Source organism: Leptinotarsa decemlineata, unplaced genomic scaffold (genome assembly GCF_025532065.1).
Source record: "Leptinotarsa decemlineata unplaced genomic scaffold, Ldec_3_MD MMD2_P_RNA_scaffold_2, whole genome shotgun sequence".
NCBI classification, from domain to species: Eukaryota; Metazoa; Arthropoda; class Insecta; order Coleoptera; family Chrysomelidae; genus Leptinotarsa; species Leptinotarsa decemlineata.
The window spans coordinates 14,604,919-14,626,288 of record NW_027412529.1 but is presented as its reverse complement, the minus strand read 5'-3'; the positions used below and the strand labels follow the sequence as shown (position 1 = coordinate 14,626,288).

General features: G+C 35.8%; 1 protein-coding gene across 1 annotated transcript in view; it reads right to left on the bottom strand.

Moving 5' to 3' along the window:
• Positions 1-21,370, bottom strand: part of LOC141486283 (fatty-acid amide hydrolase 2-like) — an 80,090-nt gene that overhangs the window by 18,590 nt on the left and 40,130 nt on the right. The window contains exons 2-3 of the mRNA XM_074184014.1: positions 9,645-9,864; positions 6,291-6,542 (exon numbers count right to left, since the gene is read on the bottom strand). Of these exons, the coding sequence (XP_074040115.1) occupies positions 6,291-6,542; positions 9,645-9,864 (472 nt within the window). The remainder of the gene's footprint in view (positions 1-6,290; positions 6,543-9,644; positions 9,865-21,370) is intronic.

Genomic DNA, 21,370 nt, shown 5'->3' with positions numbered 1-21,370 from the left:
ATTACAAATTGTTTATTTATAAAACAATGAAAAATTTTAAAAATTTTAATTTTTTTTTGTTCCAAATAATTGAAAACATTCAAAAACATTTAAAAAAAAATTGTCAACTAGTGGTGAAAATAAAAATATTAACAATAGCGTAATAAATCGAATAATTGCAATAAACATTTTCACCGACAGATTATTGTTAATTTAGCATTTGAGTATCTGCCTGAATTCTTTCATTCCTTGATTTATAAATTTTATATGCCAAATTTTTTTTTTGTAAAAACGGCCCAAACAGGCACGGTTCACGGCGGCCAAACATCCGATTACGATCTCATTTTCAGGGCTTCGGGAAAATTATAAATATTGGTCATACAGTTCCGGGAGTTAAGACTTTATTATAGAAAATTTCTTCCTATTTTCGAATTTGAAAATCTCAATTAGTTTTGAAATAACTAAACCCGTTTTTTATTTTTCACTAAATTGTTTATAACTTTTGCTATTTTCATTTCCGAAAGTTGTCCGTTCCCAAAAACTTTCTAGACGCTATTCCGAATCGAATGACACCTCAACCATAATTTTCGGAGACTGCTGAAGAAGAAAAAAGCACTTCTTGATCAGACTAGTCAAGTTCGAACATAGCTGAACAATCTTACAACAGCTACAGATTGGGGATGAGAAAAAATTGAGACTCTCTTTTTGTCCATGAAAACACCAGAATCATTGGCAGGTTTAGAATTACTGAAACTAGTTCATTGTAGTTGCATAGTAGGTATCTAACTGCAGTAAAACTTAAAGCAGTAGAAAAACAGTGATGAGTGCATCCGATGTTGTTGGGATGATGACAATTTCAACTTCGAGTACGGCATGATTGTTGATCAACAAAATACTAACCATCCAGTATATCGAAAACTGATTCAGGCATTCTACGTATCAAACTCAGATACTAACTCTGACGGTTAAGAATGCGTTAATAATAAATTGTTTTGGTAATAAATGATAAAATTAATTATGAAAAATGTTTCTGTCAATTTGTAGAGAAATGTCAATTATGATTTTCAAAATAGAAAACATTCTCCGAATAATCATTTGAACATTCGAGATATATAAAAAAACGTTCATAAACAATTAAAAATCGTATTTTTTTCTGAATATCATATTATGAAGATAAAAATTTTTTGAATTCCCATACGGTCATACACAATTTATAAACAAATTGCGCTAAAACAGTTTGTTCAACTTACCGAATGTCTTTATTTGATACAGAAACAGGATATAATGATAAATATATAGAAAAATTAAAACAATATGTTATGTTACTAAAAAAAATCATAATGAACAAAATATAATGTTTTTGAACTTTTATAATGTGATCTTGTGGAGCACATTGATAAAAAGAGATTCACGTTCATTACAAGACCAAACACGACTATGATACGATATTTCATCATGGAATCCTAGTGCCTATCTTCCGGCTCCATCATCAGATCAGCTCCAGAGTACCTACCATATTGTCATCAAAATCACATAAAACTGCCAATTTTCATAACGCTACGATCTTTAAAAGATGGTTAAATTAGTTTTCTTAGATTTGACTACATAGTTACATACATACATACAGGTCGACCTAATAAAAGCGTATTAAAAACGAAAAACTCTAGAAAAAATTAAAAAATATTTAGGTCAGTCCTTAAAGAAATATTGAAAAATGCATGACTCGAAAAATCGTATACCATACACGGAAATGAATCTTGACAGGTCTTGATGCCTTCTAGATGGCTATCCTGTGTAGTGTGTATCAGCCAAATGGAATAAATATGACACTGAGTAAATATGACTGTGCTCAACAAAACACTCAGGCACGTCCAATTTTCAACAACCAAATTTTTCAATGCTCAATAACTCAGTTAACGGGAACAACAACTCGACCACGAACTCGGGCTTTGCAACCGTTACCACATCGCCTCTGATAATGTATACCGCAGTAGTAGACGAAACGTCAGGCATGAAAACCTGCAAACCACGCAAACGCTGAAAACAGATTTTACACTGTCATCTACGGCCGTGAATATTTACATTCTTTGGTAATTCATATTATTTATCCTATCGTCTGTCATTTTGGCGTCTTCAACTAGTTTGAATACTTTGAATTCTTGCTGTTTTCTAATGGAAATATACAATGAACTTTTTGTAATTAAAGTTGAACTTTCAATAATCACACCATGCATGTGTCGGTTTCACTTCTCCTATCATAATATTCGGCTCGCTTAAATATCATACAGTGTTAAAATGGAAATATGCCAACCAAGACAAAAATTATCGAATGATATTGAAAATTTCGTTATGGAATAAACTTTTCATGATCAGTCAATATCACTTGGTACCTATGTAAAAATGAAATACATACCGGCTACCTGAAATCCATACGCAATTTGTCGTTGGCACAACGCTTGTTGAAAAACAGATGTGAAGAAATTAAAACCCACTTGCTGCCTACATTTAATGCGGTAAATATTGGCAACGTTGTAAGGATTCCCAATATTCTATTTCATGTATGAAAATATACTTATTGGACTCCCTATTATCAATCAGATGTCTGATGATGGTGTATACTGAGGAGTTCTTATGAATGTTTGACGGACGGACGCTCTACTATCGAATCAATAGTGAACTCAATTTTTTTATGGTGGTAAAAATGTCATGCCAGCCTACAGAAATCAGTTTTCTAGTACTTACCATGAAATATATTCGGTAAATTCTTCAAATTATGATGGACGCCCTATCAGCGCATTCAATGTATGGATGCCATATTGATATCGGGATGTATATATATATATATATATATATATATATATATATATATATATATATATATATAGAGGTAAATCTGTGCTAAATCTCCTTCTCTTTTTATCTTTACACAACTGACTTACCTTATATACCCAAGTGTATCAAAAAAGGTGAATAAATATTATTATTATTATTATAGTATGGTTTTCTGATTTGAAGTAGTGAATACCTTTTCCAAAGTCGGTGATCAGCTGTTACTGAATAGTACAAAACATTTGTAAACACATAATAATCCAAAGCACCACAGAAATTCAAGATTTCAACCCGATTTATAGTTAGATGAAAAGAAGGTCGAACGTGGAGGATCAGCAGTACATCTGGCAGAAAAGTTTGCAATCCCTTTTCAGGATGAACGAACTAGAAGAAGATTGTATGCTACAGATGCTACAGTGCTATTTGTAAATCTATGTAAAACAGTTATTCAAAAAACAATTCCGCTACAAATACAAGTAGATGGTTCAATTGCAACAACAGCAATAGGAAAAGCAAGTCAACTAGCTGAACAATTTGCGTTCCAGTCCATAGCCGGGAAAGGCACCACCCACCATTTCCCCACTGGAATCTACATGGCGGAAATTATTTTTCGATAACTTTTAGTCAGGAGAATTTTGAAATAGCTCAATATCAACAAGGCGTCCTGATGAAGTGCATCATCGTATCTAGAACGTGTGCCAATTGCAGACTTTTTGAACTGTCTTACCAGGAAGGGGTTTTTTCTTGAAAGATTGCTATTTCCAAAATGGGCAAGAAAAATCTTCCGAATAACTATAGGGGGATAGCTTTGCTATCAGTGATATCAAAAATCATGGAGAAAGTCGTTGAAAAGCTCTAACATCTTGAGAGATCATCAATATGGCTTTCAAGATTGAAGATCAACAGGCGACCTTCTATCCTACGTCACATATTTGAAATAACGCAATCGAGAAACATGGAGAGTCAAGAGCTGCTGCGCTTGATATGTCTAAAGCCTTTGACCGGTGTGGCATGAGAATTAGCTGGCCAAACTTCTATGCTATGGCTTGTCGGATCATTTTTGCGATGGCTCTCCAGCTTTCTGAAGAAATATTTCCTGCAAGTGGCCCTATTTTCATTGTATATCACCGACTTATTGAAAAACCAAGAATCCAATATATTGCTTTGCTAACAAAAGCACACTTGTCAAGTAATTCTATTTGGACTCCAGGACTTGGACTCCAGGACATCGGCTGCGGATGCACATCTTCACCGACACCGATTGCAAAGGCTGTTTGTCAAATGCGTGGAACCCTGTTTCGAACCAGAAAACTGTACAAACCCCAGCAACTATTGATACTCAGATCAGACTCTTTAGAGTACTATCCACAAGTATGGAGCTCCGAACCTAAGCATACCCTGAAGCTACTGGATTCCATCCAGGAAAAAGCCAATTCGCCTGATTGGAGACGCGAACATCACTAGCAACCTCAATAGTCTGGAACATCGAAGACAGGTTGGAGATTTGTATCTCTTTTATGGATACTTATACAAGAGGTGTTCAAGTGACTTGGCACATTTGATTCCACCAAGAACGGTACAAATCAGAAATTCGCGAAGGACTGTGGATACTTATCGTTTTGAGTTTCAACTTAGTTCACCTTGAACTTCACTGTTTCATTTGGAGAACTGCGTTTATGTGGAATACACCTCCTGAGAACGTTTATTATGGGTTTATTATGGCTCACATCTATTCACACTCGACCAAATAAACCCAGCTTCTTAACGAAGCCGATTAGTTTGTATGGTGAGTGGTCTTTCAGGTCAGATGGTAAGAGTACGGCTCTGCCGAACTCTAAAAACCTGATTCGGCCCCCAGCGGGACAGGCACAAATTATGTGGTCTGCTGTTTCATCATTTTCCAAACAGAGGCGACACACACTGTCTTTCGGCAGTCCGAGTCTCTGCATATGATGATTCAGATAATAATGACCTGTAAAAAGGCCTGTTAGACATCGCAGTTCATCACTACTGTAGTCCAACAACTGTTTGGTATCAAGCTTCGAAGGGTGAATAAACGCCTTAGAGTGAGCCAATCCTGGAAGATTTTGTCAGAAGTCCATAAATCTTCTTGCCATCCAGGTGATAAATTTTTTTTTGGCAAAGCATAAAGCGATGCCAATGACAGGTTCTGGTCCGATGAAGCTACTTGCAGCACCCTCCTTTGCAAGGGAGTCAGCAGACTCATTGCCATCCAGGCCAGTATGGCCAGGAATCCAAACCAGAGACAATCTGTTGAGTCTTCTTATCGGGGAGTGTCGTTTTTGGCAATTTGCTACTAATTTGAACGTTGCTTGGTGGAGCTTCCAACGCCGCTTGACTGTCCGAGAATATTTCTATTGACTTGTGTATGAGGTTGGATTCTTCCAATCTTTCCGCACACAATTCAATAGCAGACATTTCCGCTTGAAATACAATCGCATAGGTTCCTAGGCAGGTTGATATCTCTGTCCTGGGTCTGCGACTGAAAACACCTGCACCAGAACCGGAGGGTGTTTTTGATCCATCTGTGAACCTACAACTGTCTGCTCTTAATATTTCCTTCTCCCGGAGGATCCAGTTCTCTCTACTCGGGGACAGTACTTTATGAGGTAGTTCGTAGTCGACAGTTGGAGGCATAAAATCAGAGGTCATTTCCAGAACGCTGTGACTTCCAGTGTTAACCAACAGTCTGTTGCACTCTGCATTAAATTCATTTGTGCAATTGACAATGTGCACAAGTCTACATGCAGTCCATTTAGCCTCTTTCTGCAGAAACATGTGGAGAGGAGGTAGATCTAGAAGGATCTCCATGGCTGCTGACGGTGTGGTATACTGATGGCAACACAAGCCTGTCTCTGTAAGCCAGAGAGCATCACTTGGGCCGTTTTCTGTTGGTACACTAGTCTCGAGCATATGTTCACAGATTAAGATGTTTAACATGTTTAGTTTGTTGGTGAGAGACATAAAAGTAAGAGGTGCTTCTCGGGTATTCACCAGATTTGCCCCCTAGCGACTTTTTCCTGTTCCTAAGATTGAAGAGATCCATGAAAGGACGGCGTTTTGCGACAATTGAAGAGATAAAAACCGAATCGCTGAAAGAGCTCGAAGACATACCAAAAATAAGTGCATATCAGAACTGCTTCGAGGATTGGATAACATGCTGGCACAAGTGTATTATATCTGAGGGGGCTATTTTGAAGGGGACGAAATATAAATTGATGAAGAAAAAATTTTTTTTTGAGAAAAATGTAAATTCAGTTCATTATTGGAACAGACATCGCACAAGTTCAAGTTACCAGATACTCTCTGGCCAGGTTACTTTCGGGTGTAAGTCCGACATATTCGAAAATAGTATCAAATAATATCAAAATTTATTTTTGATCATCACAGGAACTTATGACATACTCTACACTACTCGTCATTCAAATAACGATTAGATCACTTGAGCTTGAGATACTAACCGAAAGCAGATACTGCAGCAGCTTGTGCGCATCCTTCACCACCGGAAGATCCTCCGACAATGTGATTTGTATTGTAGGGGTTATTTGAGCGACCATGAACATTGTTAGCACTCTCCCACCACATGCACAACTCCGAAACATTTGTCAAAGCAATAGGTATAGCTCCAGCATTTCGCAAACTTGCAACAACTTTAGCATCTTCAGCGGCGATGTTGTTCTGGCGTCTCACCAGACCAGAGGAATGTAACATACCTGAAAAGGAAAAATAATACTAAATATACAGAAAGAAAAAAAAGTCAAAATTTTTGTTTTAAAATTTTGGACGTTTTGCAGATATGGTTTGAAACAATTCATCTACTGATTAACGTAACAATAATAATAATAATAATAATAATAATAACTACAACTCTGTCACCGAGTTGGAACCCGTTCAGCAAAAAGCTCAGATAAAAGCCGCAGAGATCACCTTACTTCTGCGGAGACACAGGGATAAGCCAATGCATGGGGTCTTCTTCAATAATATTGAAGACCTTGGCTTATCAAAGCGCCTGACGTTCGCTTTTCTCAGGTCGAGTGGGCTGAAGTCGGAAATTGAAGGGTTCATCATGGCTTGCCAGGATGGTGTCTTCAACACCTTAGTCTACCGCAGTCGCGTGATGGGTATAGAGGTTCCTGACACAAGGTGCAGGGCCTGCCGCGAGGCGCCCGAGACCCTAATGCACTTGCTATCAGCATGTCCAGCATATGCGGTTTCGGCCTATACCCATCGACATAACGCGGCCCTAAGAGTGCTATATTACCATCTTCGGCACTCTTACGGTATTGACGAGACACCGGTGTTGCCCTACGCTCCGGGGGATATTGAATCCGTTGTGGGGAACGAGAAGTGCCGAATTTATTGGAACTATTCGTTCCCCACCCTCAGGCTCATACAAGCTAATACGCCTGATGTAGTCCTTCTCGACCACCAGACCAAAACGATATTTGTCTTGGAGTTTTCAGCTCCTGGCGAGACGAATATCGTCAGAAAAGAGGAGGAAAAACGGATAAAATATCGAGATTTTCTCTTCGAACTCCGCAGACTCTATCCAGATCACTCTGTCAAGATGGTCGTTCTGATTATTGGAGTCCTTGGTGGAATGATGTCTTCTCTACTCTCGAATCTCAAAATCATACCGGCTTGCCGCACTAAGGCAGAAATCTTAGCCGCACAGATGCAGAAGGCTGTCATTCTTGGCTCACTGCGTTTGCTCAGGGCACATGATTCTCGGACCCAATGATCACTTACCCCACGGTGTGGGGAGTGGTCATTGGTTGATTATGCTGGCGCGCCCTCCCGAATGTATCGGGGCTTCGGGGGATAGGGCCTGACCAGCGCAAACTACGGTTGAAAAATAATAATAATAATGAACGCCTTTTATTGTTATTCGAAAACAGTACATAAATGGTTCATTCATAGACTTTTAGCGAAGTCTAGCTCAAAGCTATTCTACTTAACCAATAGAGGGACAGATTGATTCAACTAGTTTTCCTCTGTTTTCAGTATTTTGATATTAAAACGTGTTTTTTAAAAAAGAATTTGAAGCTTTAACAACTTCTAATTATCATATGCGAGCGCTTTCGATAGCAGGCCATGTTATCAGGCTGTGCTATCGAAAGCGCTCCCATACAATAATTAGAAGTTATTAAAGCTTCAAATTCTTTTTGTGACCTCGTGTTAATATTATGTAGTAATTATTATGCCTGATCGCATAAATAGGTATGCTTACTGCTTACCAAGTAAATGATGCTTCAATTTATGTTACAACTTATTTATTTTATATTTTTGTCCATTGAATAAAATTTATAATTTATTAAAGAAGAAAGTAATACAAATCATGAAATTATGGAACAAAAATTAATTGGCGCCGGGGCGACTTCATCGATTCTAGTGGCGCATTTGCATTTTCAGCTGCAGGAAAACCCGGAAAAACCTGCAGCACCACATCATCTGAAGATCTTGATCTGTCAATATCCTCTTTTTCATATAACAACACGAAGGGTGTCCCCAGAGGCTCCAATTAATTCAAGACATCGCCAGAACACTTAGTGACACGACTATCGTCAAACTTAAACCAGTCCGTTTCGTCTTTGACCAATGCGTAATAATGACCCGATTCAACGCCAGAACCGCAGTGAACAATGACTGCATGAAGAATATAATATATTATACATATAATTTGAATTCATCAGGCAGAGTAGTGTACATTTGAAAGGCATTGAAGACAAAATACCTTTGAAAAAATGCAGATTTGTGCTGAGGCATGGACAGGGTAGATTGGTGTCTGATATTTTGCGAATGTATTTTGAATCGATGAATGAATTTATTGATCAATGCTGGAGGGTAAGGACCATTTGAAAGTTTGTTAGTGAAAGTACCCATGTGGAGCTGCCTTCTATTGTACATATTGCGCCAGTGGCATTCAACAATTTTATCTGAAATATGTTCATGTTTTCTGATACCATAAATCAGTCTTGCGCAGCTATTTTGCACTTTTTGTATTCTATGCTTATATATTTTTGTCAGGCATGGTCCATAAAGGAAATTACAATAGTTGAAGTGACTGAGGACAAGTGATTTACACAACGTTCGCTTCATTTTTAGGCTAAGAATATGACGATTACTGTAAATAAATTTCAGAGATGCCAAACATTTACTAATACGATTTTGTATGTGCTGAGAAAAAAGCATGTCTGTATCTACTACTAAACTAAGATTTCTGGCTGACTCACAGATTTCCAATGGAGTATAACCATTTTCAAGATTTAAACAATTCTTCAATGTAAGTCAATAACGATTCAATATAATATTTTGGATTTTTCAGAATTGAGCTTCAAGTTGTGTTTTTCTGATGATGTCTTGATTTTATTCAATTCATTGTTGATGATTACTTCTGCAGTCTCGAAATTTTCAGTACAAAAACTGAGATAAAGCTGTGTATCATCTGCAAAAGCTTGAACTTTACACTGTTCTATTCCATTCAAAATATCTGCAGTATATATAATAAAAAGTAATGGGCCCAGTATAGACCCTTGCGGGACACCTGAAAGAATATGAAGTTCGTATGAGTATGAATCATTAGTCAATATTCTCTGAGAAGCCATAATATCTCATTTTATCACAAAGCAGTTCATGACTAATGGTATCGAAATTCGATGGACATATGCTCTTTCGATGCCAATTTTTTTGCAGCCCATCTGACACATTTTTTTACTTCACACTAATATTGCTACTTGATTGAACAAATTCTACTTACAGAACTGATAATAATATAAATTCCGCCTAATGATTGAATTATTTCTTGGAAAACTGACCTTTGATTGAAATACAGTCTTTGGTTGTGAAAGGAACTCCCAAGAAGGGTTTCTCCTGGGCGAGTTTTTCTTCCGGTATAACTCCAGACTTGATGAGGTCGTCGACGAGTTGGGCCTCCTTCTTTGCTTCCTCGAAACGTTCGGCGACTACGCAATTCAAGATCGGATTCACTTCATTTATTCTATCTATGAAAGACTGCAACACTTGAGAGCTGGTTATCTGAAAAAGATGTTGATTAGAAATACAACAATTCTACTCACAATTCAAATATGATTTGTTATATGAAGTGTGACAATTTTGACAGTTGTCAAATATCTCGCGTTTTAAAAATAGTATTGATAGAATCAAAGTACTATCTGAGAGAACATCATTCTCTCATTCCTCTGCCCACCATACAAACTTAATTGTCAAACGGTTAGACGGCAACCCACAAGTCCAACATAATAAATTATTCTTACATACATACATCTTGAAATTGTGAAATAACAAAAATTAATTGGCGCTATGGGGCGACTTCATTGATTGCAGTGGCGAATTTGCTTTTTCAGCTGCAGAAAAACCCGGAGAAACCTGCAGCACCGCATCATCTGAAGAATATAGGGAGTCTCCAGAGGCTCCAATAAATTCAAGACATCGCCAGAACACTTGGTGACACGACTATCGTCAAACTTAAACCAGTCCGTTTTGTCTTTGACCAAGGCGTAATAATGACCAGATTCAACGCCAGAACCACAGTGAACAATGACTGCATGAATATTATAACAGTTTTTGGGAAAGAAAGTTTATGGCTTTCTACTACTATCTTGATACAAAAAATTGTGGGAATCTTCCAAAGAAAGGAAGAAAGTAATCAATTTGAAAATAAGTAACTCTATACATGGATGTGTAGATCATGCAAAGAAGTAACTTTCAGACACAAACTGGAAGGAAGCCCTCCTGAAACAGCTACTTTCATATAAACATTGAATTACACGAAAGAACATTTTTTTTCGAAACAAATACTTTTATATGAACACTGAATTATACAGAAGATACTTTTCTCTACTCAGTTAGTATTCCAAACATTCGTTATGGAATAAAATCAGATAGCATTCACAGGAGTTCTACTTTAAATGAATGGTAACACTGTCATCCTCACTGGCAGACATCGATGTTTCGCCGTAAGACACTTGCCTCAAGGCTCTTCAGTATCAAATTGGATAACAAAGGTATGTATTTTCAATAATGTTATCCAATTTGGTACTGAAGAGCCTTAAGGCAAGTGTCTTACGGCGAAACATCGATGTCTACCAGTGAGGATGACAGTGTTCCATGTAAGTGCAATTTGTTACCATTCATTTAAAGTAGAACTCCTGTGAATGATATCTGATTTTATTCCATAACGAATGTTTGGAATACAAACTGAGTAGAGAAAAGTATCTTCTGTATAATTCAGTGTTCATATAAAAGTATTTGTTTCGAAAGAATTTTGTTCTTTCGTGTAATTCAATGTTTATATGAAAGTAGCTGTTTCAGGAAGGCTTTCTTCCAGTTTGTGTCTGAAAGTTACTTCTTTGCATGAGCTACACATCCATGTATAGAGTTACTTATTTTCAAACTGATTACTTCCTTCCTTTCTTTGGAAGATTCCCACATTTTTTTGTATCAAGATGGAGAAGTAGAAAGCCAAAAACTTTCTTTCCCAAAAATTATTCACTCCTAAAAATATAACCCCTTCAATTCAAATTATAATTTGAAGAGTAAGAGTTTGGTGCTTCCGTCAGATTTGAGTCATGTTTGAAGATCATCAGTTTTATTATTAGATTGACTGGTGCCTCAGCTATACTTGTTTTCTTATAACAGTCAGTTAGTTTGGCGCATGTTTGGCAATACAGTCGATCATCACCTGTTAAAAGTTCCATTTTCAGATGATATATCAATAAGCTCTGTACGGACTGGTTATTAGTCACATTTGGAAACACTAGTTGAAGTTCCAGAGATTCATAAACGTTTTTGCTACCTCCGGAACATTTACTATAAAGTAAACAAGTGAGGATTTTTCCAGCAAAAGATTTATAAACACAAGACGAGATAGACTGTACGGAATCATTCAATTCAGAGCGGTCAGGAGTATTAATTCTGGCATTTTTTTGCTCACGAAGAGTATTCAACAACAACCCCAAGTCCCCAAGACTTCGGAACAATCCTCTTGTTACCCTAACGAGTATCTAGTGGACTTCAAAGACTCCAGGAAATCGGTTGGCGGGAAAGATGATACATTCTTACGAAACTGGAGCTGCATAAACAGGTGTCTGAGTTTGATGAATAAGTTAGAAACATTCTCGTTCATTGTTAAAACGTCGTTCTTGAAATTCTTCGTCATGAACAACACTTCTAAAATGCTATTCATGTAGCAAGTGTTTCCTAAATCTCTAATCCAGTTTTCTTCTGAATATTTTCAGGACAACTCTCTACTGATTCGTAAGGAAGAACATGTTTCACAGAATCTGCATAAGAACCATTTCTCGAGCTGCAGTTGATCCTTCCAAGCGATGAAGGGTTTCGTAGATCGATTCGGCTCTTACTTCATGAAGCTCTTCCACTGAAGGGGAACCAGAACCACGAGGACTGTAACTCATATTTGATAAATTGATGGATGTAGCCGATACTACGTGGTGAGAGATCATCATGAAAAATGAAACTTTCGATGTTTTTAACCACTTGTGTTTTTAACTAACGTTACTGCAGTTTCGTCCTATAAGGACATTTTCAAACAATTACAATAAACTGAAATTAATTCATGATGTTAGCCCTTGTATATCTACTGTAGGTAATAACAGAGGTCTTTGACTAAATTGAGTACCTGAAACTTGTTTACCTGTGAAAATGTGGAAACGCTAACTTGAAAACCGATGAGTAAAGTAGATCGATTTGATCATTTAGCAGATTGAAGCCGCAATGATTTTCCAAGGATTGCAAATAATTGAGTTTCCAACCCTTGCTTGCATAGTACAAAATTAGCATATCGCTTAGATTCGGGAACTTGTGATTGCATCCCAAGGAATGGTTTGAAAACGTCGAGGCATTTTTACCTAGTCTGAAGGACCTTTTATGTTCAGCAGGACCGTTTTGTGAAATTTCGACCACATTGTCCCACATAAACACTGTTACACGCCGGACACTTAAAGCTTATAAACTTCAGATTTCTCCATCTTGTCCACATTATCTTTGTCAGTAAAAAAGAAATTATATAACCTGGTATGTGGTCTGAATTGTTTTTGTTGAAAAAAAAAACGCAATTGTCTTTGGTCTTTCACCAAAATATGGTAGAGTTACAAATTTCTTGATTTCTGATTGTCTGATCTGGGAGTAAATTAATCTGTAAGTAAATTTGAGACTTTGTTTTCCGACTAACTTCTGGATTGTGTCTGTGTTGAAACCATAATTAGGTCCTATCTGCCATTGAAAATTCTAAGATTGACGTTCTTGGCTTCTTGAATAGGAGGGGGGTTCAGCTATATCATAAACAATTGCTTCCGTAAATATGGAAGCATTTCAGAATTTTGCTTGTAGGTATATTAGTATTTCACTTTGTTGGGTCTCCAACTCCAAAATATAGTCCAAGGAATAGTCCCTTAAACTTTTGCTGCATTTTTAATAAATATCCTGCATATCACATTAGAATCAGTGGCAGCTTTATGAAAAGTTTTTCAATAATGTAACAATGAAATGTTCGCTTGTTTTTTATAATTCACTAAACATACCGCTATTTTTTAGGTGATCGAAAAACAGTTAACGCTGAATGGTATATGAAAATTTGTTTGCCAAAAGCCTTCGACGGTATTTAAAAAAAACCCCGAAACGTAGCATCATTCTTCATCATATCAACGTGAGTTTTCACAGAGCAGACCAAACAATCGATAATTTGAAGAAAAAACATCGTATTGTTCTCATATTCTTCTGATTTATCGCATGAAAACTTTTTTCATATCTACGTCAAACAACAAAAATCATGCACAGGGATTTCCATTGCGCCAAGTAGTTGTTGAGCCTTTCAAAATCATGTTTGATATAATATCAACTTCAGAGTGGAAAAACTGTTTCGAGGATAGGTTTGAACGTATGTAAAAGTGTATATTATCCAGAATTTTTTTCTTATGTTTATGATAACTTACAAGATGTAATAACTTCCAGAGTAGACAATTTGTCAAGTATTATTCTCAAAGATTGTATTTTTGCTTTGATGAACCCCTATCTTCAAGTTGACGGTCAAGTATTATTCTCAAAGATTGTATTTTTGCTTTGATGAACCCCTATCTTCAAGTTGATGGTTTCTTCCAAAAGTTTTCGGGAGGTATCCAACTACAAATCATTATATCAGAGGCCGGCAAGTAGTTTTAGGTGGGGAGAATTTTGATGACGCGACGTCCAGAAAAAAAAACAACTGATAAAAATTAGGTGCTATCTATTTATTTATTTTGATTTCAAATCAAATTCTGAATTATAAAACCCAAGACCTAAAATTATTGTGAGAAATTACACCGACGGTCTTGAGTCAGTTTTTCATAGTTTGGTTCTCGATAGGATCAGCAAATTTGAAGTGTGTCTACTAGGTGGGCGTCCGTTAATCTTGAACGATATTTGTTTTTCAAAAAATAATTCTTTGAGAAAGATGTTTCACATACATATGTCGAGCCAAAAATAGTCACCAAATAATAAGTATTAACAGAGATATTACAGTTTAAAGTAGACTCATAAAAACGGACAAAAAACGTTTGAAACAACCTTATATTAAAAATGAATGAATATCCCCATCGAGAGTTTCTGAGGCGCTACTGAATGAAAACATGTTGAAAATAACACTTTATATAACAATAGCCGATAAACTGTCACTGATTAGAATTATCATAGTGAATTGCCCAATGGAAAACTTTTGGAGTAATTGCCCAAGGTGAACAATTACTGATAATTTTGAATGACAACTTTGCTGATAAAAAGAAAGGGGAGATATAGGTAAATATCTAGTGATAAGCATGTTTATTCAGCACTGAATTATTCAAATAAGGTATTTGGAATATTGGCGATAATTTGTTCTATTTCTAGACGTTAAAAAATGTGTAGGTCAAAACTATTTTCCAAGTCTGTTGGTCGTGATCGGCAGGTTTTATACCCTACGTTTCGTCTACGACTGTGGCAGACATCAAGGGCGAAGTGCTCCAGTTGTTCTCACAACAGATATTGAGTATCTGATGAAAGTTCACCTAAATATATTTTCTAGAAAATTCGGAACTGGATATCTAACGAATCATTACTATTATTTTATAAGGGGATCTGAAAGTTATTTATTTGAAACATCAATAAAATTCACATATGAGTTAGAAAACGAAGGAAAACTTCCATTTCTTGACGTTTTGTCAATGTGGAAAGCTAGAATACGATGTATTCAGGAAGGAAACAAGCACTTACAGGTATATTCCTGACAGTTCATATCACTGTGGACAGCATAAATGTGCTTGGCTGAATATATATATATATATATATATATATATATATATATATATATATATATATATATATATATATATATATATATATATATATATATATATAATATACAGGCTGATTCACGGTGGATGGCACATTAGACGTTTCTGGTGAACCAGACAACGGATCACTTTGAAAATTTAATGGAGGGCATATTCGGACATTCTCTAGCCAACTAAAATATTTTCGACAATGCGGTGTTGCCGCTTCTATTAGAAAGCAGTAGCAACTTTGATTTTTCAAATGGAACACTCTGTATATAATATTATTTTTGGAATCTCCAACAATTGCCCGACAACTTTTTTTGATATTTCCCTATACCTATCTGTTACCGTTTTCGAAATAAAAATTAATTTCAATTTTTTTCTTCGAAAATCATGACTTCTAAAAATGCCGATATCTTTTAGTTAAGAAGTACTACGATATCGAAATTTGGTTTGGAGTTAGGTGATACTTGGACACTTCCCACACGTCAGCCTAATCTCCGTTACTTCAATACAGGGTGGTAAAAAAATACAGTTTTTTCGTTTGCTTGAAAAAGTTGCTAAAATTTGATTATTTTAAATGGAACACCCTGTATATTATTGAAAATTCGGAAAGCTGCTGAAATTTGCTTTCTTTCTATGTATATCATACCTATACCTAACTAGTCAAGTTTCGGACTTATGAACATTTATTTGTGAAAATGTCCCTTCAGAATGGTATTTCCATTCGGTATTTGGTGAGCAGGCCATGATTACTATTTGACAGTAGCGTTGTGACATTCTCCTAATAATATCGACATTTTCGTCACTTCAGAAGTTGCAAATACCTTCAAAACGATGGAACAAAACTATTCAAACGAAGTTCTTATGAATTTGTTTATTATTTTTGGACAGTGTGACAAAATTATCAGCAGAACATGTAGAAAGTTCAATGAAATGTATCCGAATCTACCGCCAATGAACCTCAAGAAATTTATACGAATTCAGAACAATTTCAAAATGTTTGGATGAACTTTAAAAAAGCACCAAGAAACTTGAAATTGGAAATATTGATATGAATAATTATAAAAAAGTAAAACAATCATGTGGAATATTTCAAAATATGTTCGAATCGCTGGCCGTTCACTTCCAAGCACTTTAAAATGCGGGTGTTGACTGCTTTCGTGGTGGCAGATCCGATTTCATTGGGATCCAAATCTTCAAATGTTTGGGCAATCCTTTCTAACAATTCATCTCTCGAACGCACGGGTATTTTGTAAACTTTTTCTTTAAACATTCCCCACAAATAAAAATCTAATGGATTAAGATCGGGTGATCTCGCTGGCCAATTCCATGGTCCCAAGCGCCTCATCCACCGATCGTCAAATAGTCTATCCAGTTCTGCGCTCACTTCTCTTGTGCAATGTGCAGGAGCTCCGTCTAGTTGGTACCAACAGTTTCGATAATCTTCGAGTGGCAGATTATCCACGAAACTGTCTACAGTATTCTCCAAAATATTCAGGTAGCTTCTGGATGTTAATGACTCCTCGTATATCACGTACCTCAATTTGTTGTCCATCAACATGCAGAAGACATTAAAACTAAATTTTTCTTGAAATCCGGCTTCTTTTGTGACGTGAGGATTTTCACTGGACCAATAATGACGATTTTTTCTATTGAAAATCCTTTCTCTCGAAAATTTCGATTCATCAGTCGAAATAATTTTATTTAAAAAAAGTGGATCTTCTTGAATGCGTGTCAACAACATTTCACAAAATTCTACTCTCTGTTGAGGATCTTGAGGCTTCATTGCTTGAATTTTGGTGAATTTATAATCATGCATTTTATGTCTTCGCAAGATTCTTTGAACCGATGAATATTTTATACCCAAATCTTCTTCAGCACTTCTTATCGATGACTCGGGAAATGCGTGAAAATATGCTAAGACATTAATCTGGTTGTCTTCGAAAGTTACGGGTCGAGGCAAGTTTCTTGGTGCTTTTAAAGTTGATCCAAATGCATTGAAATTGTTCTGAATTCGTATAAATTTCTTGAGGTTCATTGGCGGTAGATTCGGATACATTTCATTGAACTTTCTACATGTTCAGCTGATAATTTTGTCACACTGTCCAAAAATAATAAACAAATTCATAAGAACTTCGTTTGAATAGTTTTGTTCCATCGTTTTGAAGGTATTTGCAACTTCTGAAGTGACGAAAATGTCGATATTATTAGGAGAATGTCACAACGCTACTGTCAAATAGTAATCATGGCCTGCTTACCAAATACCGAATGAAAATACCATTCTGAAGGGACATTTTCACAAATAAATGTTCATAAGTCCGAAACTTGACTAGTTAGGTATAGGTATGATATACATAGAAAGAAAGCAAATTTCAGCAGCTTTCCGAATTTTCAATAATATACAGGGTGTTCCATTTAAAATAATCAAATTTCAGCAACTTTTTCAAGCAAACGAAAAAACTGTATTTTTTTACCACCCTGTATTGAAGTAACGGAGATTAGGCTGACGTGTGGGAAGTGTCCAAGTATCACCTAACTCCAAACCAAATTTCGATATCATAGTACTTCTTAACTAAAAGATATCGGCATTTTTAGAAGTCATGATTTTCGAAGAAAAAAATTGAAATTAATTTTTATTTCGAAAACGGTAACAGATAGGTATAGGGAAATATCAAGAAAAGTTGTCGGGCAATTGTTGGAGATTCCAAAAATAATATTATATACAGAGTGTTCCATTTGAAAAATCAAAGTTGCTACTGCTTTCTAATAGAAGCGGCAACACCGCATTGCCGAAAATATTTTAGTTGGCTAGAGAATGTCCGAATATGCCCTCCATTAAATTTTCAAAGTGATCCGTTGTCTGGTTCACCAGAAACGTCTAATGTGCCATCCACCGTGAATCAGCCTGTATATATCAGTTCCATACCACCAATACTCGAAGAACTTTGGAAATAGTTAGGAAGGTGGTATTTAAAACAAGTCATACCCTCCCTACAGAGCCTTTTAGGAAATTCAAAGGACAAAGTCCAGTATTCGGAAAAGTCTGGAATTTACGAAATTAAATGTAAGGACTGCGAATAAAAATATTATGGGCAGACTAAAAGATCAATCAAAATAAGATATATGTGGATGATATTTTCGCGATATTCAATACCAAAAAATCGAATATTGGCGACTTTGTTTCCATTTTAAATACATAATAGATGTCCATCAATAAAATTCACGTATGAGTTAGAAAATAAGAGATAACTACCATTTCTTGACGTTTTGGTAATGAGGAGCCAATATGGATGGTTAGAATACGATATATTTAGAAAAGAAACAAGCACGTACAGGTATATTCCTGACAGTTCACATCACAATGGACAGCACAAACGTGCTGGGTTGAATTTTTTAGTGCATCGTCTTTTGACTTTCCCTCTAACACATGATAGGTTCACAAAAGAAAGACGTACAATATAAGAAATAGCAGCCACTAACGGTTTCTCGAGGGGTATTGTAGATGACATAATAAGGAAGAAGTTTCGGTTAAGAATGAACGAAATCTCGACTTTCAGAAAGGACAAAAACCAAGATAAATACATCTCAGTTCCATACCAGCAATATATGAGGAACTTTGGGAAGATTTTCAAGGAATTAGGTATGAAGGTGGTTTTTAAAACAAGTCATACACTACAGAGCCTTTTGGGAAGTCCAAAAGACAAAGTCGAGAATTCGGAAAAATCTGGAATTTACGAAATTGAATGCGAGGACTGCGATGCAAAATATTATGGACAGACAGAAAGATCTATTAAAGTAAGATATGAAGAACACATAGCACACTTAAAATATGGAAGACCAGAAAAATCAGCAGTCGCCCATCATATTTTGCAACAAAACCATTCTATAGACTTTAGTTGATTAAGATTAGCTAGACAAGTTAACAACAACAGGCATCTAGATGCCTACGACAGTGTAGAAATAAGTAAACCTTACAATATTATAGATAACAATAGTGAACCAATACCTAATAGTATACTATATAGCTTGTTGAAATAATATTTCAATTATTAGACTTACCCGACTATTAGATAAGGCCCAATTGTAAAATCAATTCAAGAGTAGTAGATAAGGCAACATTGTGAAATTAATTTGAGGAAATTGAGACGCAGGTACCTAGCAGAGGTATCTATGGTATAAATAAGGACAATATTGTATGATTGTATGTAAACTTAGTTTAATCTTCCTCTTGAAGATGATCATTTGGTGATTGAAACACGTGACGAGGTGTTAAAAATAACGGTTTGGTGTTGGGATGAAACTCCAGTAATATTCATTACTACAACAAAGGCTCCAAACAGTGCATCATATTGACCTATGGATAAGGAGTTGGAAGATATGGTGGTTTTAGGAGCTGTTGAAAATAATCCCAAAACGTCAACGCGAAATTTGAAAATATCAACAGGCCTAACAAGAAATAACGTTAGGATGATTTTGAAAAAACACAAATTCAAGCCGTACAGGACCACAAGAGTTCAACAACTCAGACCAGGAAGGAGATTTTGAACGCCGTTTGGCTTTTTGCCAGTGGTTCCTGAAAAGTTGTAACCAAGTGCGTGATTGTTTGTTAAATTGTATTTGAACAAACGGCATTTTCAATTGTCACAATTCTTATACTTGGGTAAACAAAATCCTCATTCTATTGTGTAGCAGAAAAGTCAAAGGAGATTTCAATTTAGTGTGTGGGCATGTGTTTTCAAGGGTAGAATTATCGGCCCGTTCATTTATAATGACACTATCACATCTCAGGAGTATTTAGAAATTTCAAGGCAAAATATTGAACCTCTTGTTGATGAATTGCTACTAATGGAGCTCGGAAAAATATATTTTCAACAAGACAGGGTTTCGCCTCATAACACTGCTATTGTCATTAATTTTCTGGCTCCAAATTTTGGTGATAATTGGATAGCCAACCAAGGACACAACCGTTGGCCGACCAGGTCACCGGACCTAAAGCATATGGACTTTTACCTCCGGAGAAGGTTGATACATCTTATTTTTGAATTGCCGACCAATTATAGATACGAATTGGAAGCGACAGTGATGCAAAGTTTTGCCTTTTTTACTCCTATTGTACTAATTAATTCGGCAAAAAACGTTCAGAAAATATGTCGCCTGTGTGTAGGAGAAGCTGGTAGACATTTCGAACTCTTTTTTTGGAAAAATATATTTCATTGTTTGTTTTCTATTGTTATTATTATTGTTAAAGTTTCATTAATTAATAGTAAATATAGAATATATTGTTATCAGTTTTATTGAAACTATGCGTTTCAATTACTGCTGTGAGAAGCTTTCTCAACATTTGATGGCTACTACTGAACAATTTCTTTTTGTTTTATCGCCGCGCCGTCCAATGACTACTTGATCAAATTGTGTGTTTCAAAGTCTACATGAAAAAACCTAAATAAAAAATGAATCTGGCATTTTTGAAAAGGTAATTTTGAGCTCTATTGAAATATGTAGGAAAATATAGTGTCTCATTGAAAAAATAGTTTTACATCAATAACCACTAATATATAATTTGATAAAATTAGTTTTTATACAATTAAATTTTATGTAAAAAGTGATTCGGAAATGTTTTCATAGAAACACGAAATTTCTGACAGGAAAAAAGTTACAGTAACTTTTCTAAAATGTAGATTTTTGAAAAACACGATATTACTCAGAAACGATAATAGAAACGATGATATATGCGGTTTCCACCATTAAGTTTGTCATACTGAAAGGGGTACGTTAGTTACCCTTTGATACATTTCAAGACTGCTGAGGATATTGATTCGTGGAGGAACGACAGTTGATTACCGAGAAAACTCATTATTAAAATCACCCAGTTGAAAAAGTTTATAGTGTTTGATGATTTACTCAATTATTCGTTCAACTGATTTTCATATGATTATGATATATCTAGTCAAAATGAATTTTCCCGCTATCCGTGAATTGTTATTTAAACAGATGATATTATTAATAGAGTTTAGAAGAAATTACTCTGTTAATTCATTGTCTCCACGTGCAATTTGTTCATTAAGATGAAAATGACTCATAATTGAAGTCATCTAATAAAAAATTCGTCCTTGATAATCATGTCGTGATATCTCCAGAATCGTAAAACCCTGTTTTTGCATATACCAAGAATAAAGTAAATTTTCCAAAACAACACTACCCCTATTAGTGTGATT